Source organism: Crocuta crocuta, unplaced genomic scaffold, assembly GCF_008692635.1.
Source record: "Crocuta crocuta isolate KB4526 unplaced genomic scaffold, BGI_CrCroc_1.0 scaffold243, whole genome shotgun sequence".
Taxonomy (NCBI): Eukaryota; Metazoa; Chordata; class Mammalia; order Carnivora; family Hyaenidae; genus Crocuta; species Crocuta crocuta.
Genome location: NW_027529596.1, coordinates 2,612,246 through 2,618,264, shown reverse-complemented (window position 1 = coordinate 2,618,264; position 6,019 = coordinate 2,612,246). Strand labels below are relative to the sequence as shown.

The following is a 6,019-nucleotide window of genomic DNA, read 5'->3' as shown; positions in this document are numbered from 1 at the left end:
CCGCTGCGGCAGGACCGCCCGGGGAGAATCCTAGGCAGACGGCGGCCTGGCTCTGTAACTTTAAAAGCCTTTGGACATAGGCCCATCACTTGGCTTTTCTGAGCCTCAGCTTTACATTCTGGTTGATGAGGCCACGACATCCACCCCCTCCATCGCAGGAGGGTAGGTAAGGATCAGAGGATAGAATGCATGTGAAAGTGCTCTGTAAACAGGAATACACCACAAAAATAACACAAATACTATGAGTAGTAACCTTATCGCCCTCAGGCAAGCCAAAACTCAGGGTGCTGCCTAAAGCGGCTCAACATCACTTCTGTTCCGCCCTGGTGGTCAAAGCCCCTCATTTCCAGCTCCGTGGATCAGCTTCCCAGGTGAGTAGGAGGTAGGATCCTGGCAGAAAAAACAACAACAACAAAAAAAAACGAAACAAAACAAAAAACCTAGGCACTTTTTTTCCTCTAGGACTTGAAGTACCTGAGGCCCTATTTTGGTGAATTATAGACCTCTAATCTATAAATCAATTTTCAACTCTTGCACAATTCTGGCATCATCTAAGTCTGATGTTGTGGGGGTAGAGAATGTAGATCCTAGTATTCTTGTCCACCCCACTGACGGCGTTAGGGCGGCAGTGGGTGCTGACCCGCCAGGCTGGTCATTTGAAGCTTTCAAACAATGATCTGCCATCTCCTCAATGGTCTCTTTTCTTTCTATTCATGATCTAAGTTTTGCTCAGAATGACTTCAAGGGAATGAGAAAATTACCTGGAATTCTTGTCAGATCTGAGACGGTCACAACAGATCACTATTCCAGGATTAGAAACTTCTAGAACAGGCTCTTGGGAGTGCTCCTAGCTTTCCTTTCTCTCTGCCTCAGATAGCTCTCCTACCCCTGGGCCCTGGCCAGCCAGTCACCCCCGTGACAGCCAGACTGCTGGGTGTTTCACCACCGTCAGCCCCAAGAGGGTAAAAGGGACCTCACCAAGATGTTTGACGAAACATTTCAAAGGCCAAGGAGGCCTCGGGACTGTTCGGGATGCCCCTTAGATCTAGTGCAGCATGTCCCAAACGCGTCTGGTCACAGGACTCTTCTGAAATGTGTGTTCAAAGAGCAAATCCGTGCTGCAGACCCACCCGATTGAGCCCCAAGACAGGATCCAACAATACATGCTTCACATCAATCCAGTGAAGTGTATGGTGAGGCACTCTGGGGAACCCTGATCCAGCAGCAAAGATCTATAGGCTTGGCGTCTACAGGGCTGAATTCGATTTGTGATTTCACTAACGGTGATGTTTATTTCTCCATCTATAAGGAAAAGGGGGGCTGGATGTCAACAGCGTCCGTGACTTTGGCCTCTCTCAATGGCCGCCTCAAGTCTCATCAGATTACCACTGTGAAGTCCTTCAGACCATTTAGAAATATTTACAGATGTGGCTGTTTTCAGCACGGAGGGCCTGGGGCTACAGCGGCAGCCTCGTCGCACGCCCAGTCTGCACAGTCCTGTGCCGGGTGCAGGAGGAGGATCACAGGAAGGGAGATGAGACGCCCAGTATCTCTGCCAGACTTGCTCCGTGTAGTTGAGGGTGGCCAGCAACACTCACAGCTGCGGAACTGAGCCCCCGGAGGAGCAGACGCAGAGCTGCCCTGTGAGCACGCGTGGGTGGGACGGCTGACACGTGCCGCCCGGTCATAGCAAACGCCCCCAGCTTCCTAGTGAGTCTCTGCAGGGTCTAAAGAAGCAGTTCTAGGGGACACCTCCCGCCACCTGCATCCACGCCCCCTTTCCCAACACATCCGACTCAGCTGTGACTCATAGGCCAACACAGCAGCTCCTGCATCGTCCCACTGGGCCCTCGGCCTGGTACTTCTCCCCGTCCTAATTCACCTCTTGCGGTCAGGTTTTTTTAATACTGACTTTTCAGAACACTGAGCAGATCTTTACATACAATGGATGGACAAAGACACACAACATTTAAATATCAAAATATACCCATTTAAATTTAAAAACTTTAATTCTCTGGGTTTGTTAGAATTTCTCCGTAGCGATATTTCACATTATATGCATAAAATCTAATTCTTTCTCGGGCATGTCTTATTTTCCCTATTCAGTTGCAGGTTCCCAACGGACAGAGATTATGCCTTAACACAAGACTTACTTTGTACCCCAACGAAACCTAGGAAGGGAGCTAATATGTAGAAGTCTGTCCTACGTGGGAAACACTATTCAGGGAAGAAACAAGAGGTCCCACTGAGGAAAGCCGGGGTGCCGAGGACGGCCAGCTTTACTTACTTGTGCAGTCAACCCTGTATGCGTCCACATACCCAGAAAGAAGTGTTCTGTCTTGGCCGAAGGCCTAGAAATTTCAGTGATTTATGCAGCCCTAGAGGGGACAACCTGGTCCTATCTCCCCAGGTTCTCTCCCCTGCCTGCTATCTTTGTGTTTTTTTGTTGTATCATCTGTCTGTAGTTTTGTCGTCTTTGGAATTTCAGGTTTCCAGTTTTAACGATTCTTTTCCATGACTCCCCTAACCTTCACCAAAATCATACATGCCCTCGGCTAACAGAAGCAATGTGTTTGGTCTCTGCAGCTGGTGCTATGGGGCTCTTTGGTGGAGAGAAGCCTGACACAGTGCTCAGTATAAAGAGATAATAGCTACTACAGCTACCCAAGATTCTCTAGAATTGCCTGAGCAAGTTGAAATCCAAAGCTGGTGACTAAGAAATGACGATGTTTCATCATCTTTCCCATCTGAACTGGGGCCAAAACAAACAGCCTAGACCTTGACTCTTAGAGGCCAGGGACACCAGCAAGTCTAGAACTCAGCACCAGGGTTATGGCTTGTGTCTCCCCACCCTTGGAAGTGCCAGCAGTGGGCTGAACTGTCCCTGGTTCCTCTCAGACAGGCCAAAGCCACTACAAAGTCCCTTGGTAGGCCAGTTCTCCTCCAAGAAGTGCTATCCACTCATCCTCGGAGCCTTACCACCAGCCACTTCTTTATTTCACTGCACACCCAGGACTGTTTTGGCGATGTCGTGAAGTAAATGGATACCAGTGGACTGGTACTGAGAATAGGGCCCAGCTCCAATCAGGTGGCTCTGAGGAGGCCAAGGAGATGCTGAAGAAGAAACCTTCGGAGGTTGCCCGGGGATTCGATGAGAGAAAATCTACCACTGCTAGGAGGCCAGGCATCATTGCCCTCCAGTGATCTGACCCACCCGTGTGTCCCGCCGCAACAGCGTGGGGTGAAAAGCTTTGACAAACGTTTGCCAAAGAACGTGGAGGCTGTGAGACACCTAGGTTAGATGGAGTCAGGGATTAAAATCATCCAGACAAGAAGAAACAGTCACTTTTTCCATGAAGAGAAATGAACATTTAAAGGATGCACCAACTTCTCGTGCCTTGAGTAGGAATCAGCGATTTGGGCTGGGCTCAGCTAGGCAGTGTCCCGTGGGTCTTGGCTGGCCCACGCATGTGTTTGCCAGCAGCGGAGACTTGATGGGCTGCCAGGGTGGTAGGGGGACTGGCCTTTTCTCCTCCTTGTGCAGCAGGAGAACCCAGGCCCGTTCACCTAGTGGCAACTGCAGGGCTCCCAAGGGCAGCAGGAGAGGAGAGGCCCCATGCACAAACGTTTTTCAAGTCTCTGCTTGTGTTACATTTGTTTTGGGCCACTGGCCCGATCACATCACGTGGCCAATCCCAGATGCAAGGGGTAGAGATATAGACCGCACCTCTTGATGAGAAGGGAAGAATTTATGGCCATTTTTTGCAGTCTACACAAATTACAACGTCCAGAAATATCCAGCTTTGGGATTTAGGCAAAATCTATCATGTAGGCAAGGGTGGGAATGGGAAGTGCTCCTTCCTGAGACAGCACGATCACTTGTTTCCCAAAGCATCTGGAGCAGCAATCTGATGAGGTGAAGAGATGCACACCCTACACATCTCTGGTGTCCTGGCAGAGCTGAGCTGGGGTGCCAGAAACAACTCACGGTCAATGAAGTACAAAACCGGAGAAGATCAAGTGGAGTCTGTGGGAAAATGGCCCACAGTCAAAATATTAATGAAATCGGACCGTCTCTTCCTCTTAAATTCTTTTTCATTCTTCTCTATTTACCGCTGTCTCCATTGTTTTCCCTTCCTCCTCTTTCATGTGTATAGTATTTTCGGCATTTATCAAAAGGCACCTGATGACCATTTAATCAGAGTGCAGAGGGAGGTGGCGTCCTGTGGGTGGCACCGACACGTGAAAAGTCCGGGAGAAGGAGGGTGAGGAGAGCCCTTAATGTCCCAGACTCAGATGTCACGGCGCACAGCAGAAGGAGAAAAAGCAGTTTATGTTCTCAGGATGGGAAAAGAAACACCACTTACACAGCTTTTCAAAGACGTACACTCTTCTGTTTTGCTCCAGCCGCTCAAGAACTGCCATTCAGAAAGGCAAACTGAAGTCATTTCTGTAATTGCCCAGCAGGTCACTGTCACTGAGCTCACCAAAGGCCCTCTGAATTTAGCGGAACAACAGTCATTGACTAGTGGCTGGGAGGAGATAGGGATAAAAGGTATATTTTGCCTAAAGCTATCTTCTGTTGTCAGTACAAGGCCTTCTTCTACCGGTAGGAATAAGTTCCTCCTTCTCGGAGCACAGCCCAGGAAGTACAGAAGAACATACCGTAGGCAGAGGCATGTTCTAGGAACCAGCAGCCCAGAGCTAACTCCCTGTAAGAACTGGAAAAGGGATCCAATCGGTTTGGCTAAGGAAGAACATTAGGCAGGATGAACTCAGCGGATGAGACACTCCACGTGTGGGAATGTTCTCACACGTGGTCACCTTCTTGTTTCTCGCAAGAGCTAGATGTGCACTGCAGTTTGGAATCAGCCCCCCCTTAAAGACTGCCCCCCATCCCTTGCCAAAGCAAAGGCCAAATCTTCCGAGGTGGTGGCCAGAGAAGGTCCCGGGCCCGCTGGCTCTTGGATTTGTGTCTTGTCCCCAGAGTCTGCTTCTGATTTCTAGTCACCCAGAGAGACGCCTTGAAAACAAACATCAGACCACAAGGGACATCCTGGTTGGAAAGTCACTCTGGAAAAGAGCAGAAAAGAGTCCAGTGTTAAGCCACACAATGGTTAAAGAAACCGGACACAACACAGCAGAGCCTACAACTTACCTGTTCAGAGCCTGGAGCTCCCTGACTCTGTGGCTATTGTTCCTAAGCCTCAGTGGGTGCTGAAGCCAACACACAGCTGACAGAACTTAGTTCCAGGGCCACACACTGAGTTCCCCGCCCTTTCGGGCTGACTACGTTCCAGCCCCACAACAACTAGTGCCGAGGGTGCTCCCTAAACCCACATAACCTGGAAGTTCGTTCCCTGCTCATGGTACTTGACGCCATCTCATCCTACTCTTACAACAACAGATACTTAATTGTTTTGGGGGGGGGGCTCCTCATCATGCCAACACTTTTTTCCATTCATATTCTCTCCCCATACTGCACACTTAAGGTCCACCTTGAATTATGGAAAACAAGATGGCGGAAGAGGCAGGGTAACTGAGGGGGGAGGGTGAGCACTCGGGCTGGCAGAGTGGCCTTCAGAGCACAGGGGGCAGAGGCATTGTGGCAACCAAGAGTGGACATTTGGGACCGTCCCCCCGCGATTCTATGACTTCCAGAGCTCGCATCTGGGGGCCGCGGGGTGGACGCGGGTGCTCTTGGCATTTAGAAAGAAAACAATAAAATCGAGTAAGGCCAATTACAAAAGAGACAATTAACCGGGCAGGGGCCCAAAGGTTTCCTTCAGTTCCTGGCGTACCCTCCACAAAGTGTCACAGGGTGAAAGGAGAAGCGAGCTGTCCTTCAAAACCAGCGGTAGCGCTCAGCCTTCTCTGGGAAGTGAACGCTTCGGGAGCTTTCTGCCAGTTACCTGCCCTCCCCGCCAGGCGTGGGAGACGGGGAGGAGGGCACACCCCGCGTGCGCAGTACGTCGCGCACGCCGATCTCAGAAGCCCCCACCCCCCAAACCTCTGTGGG

At 50.4% G+C, this 6,019-nt stretch overlaps 1 protein-coding gene across 1 annotated transcript in view; it reads right to left on the bottom strand.

Annotated features, from left to right (window-relative positions):
- Positions 1 to 330: 330 nt before the first annotated feature.
- Positions 331 to 6,019, bottom strand: part of ILDR2 (immunoglobulin like domain containing receptor 2) — a 46,429-nt gene continuing 40,740 nt past the window's right edge. The window contains exons 9-10 of the mRNA XM_077761767.1: positions 1,462 to 1,641; positions 331 to 390 (exon numbers count right to left, since the gene is read on the bottom strand). Coding sequence (XP_077617893.1) covers positions 331 to 390; positions 1,462 to 1,641 — 240 coding nt within the window. The remainder of the gene's footprint in view (positions 391 to 1,461; positions 1,642 to 6,019) is intronic.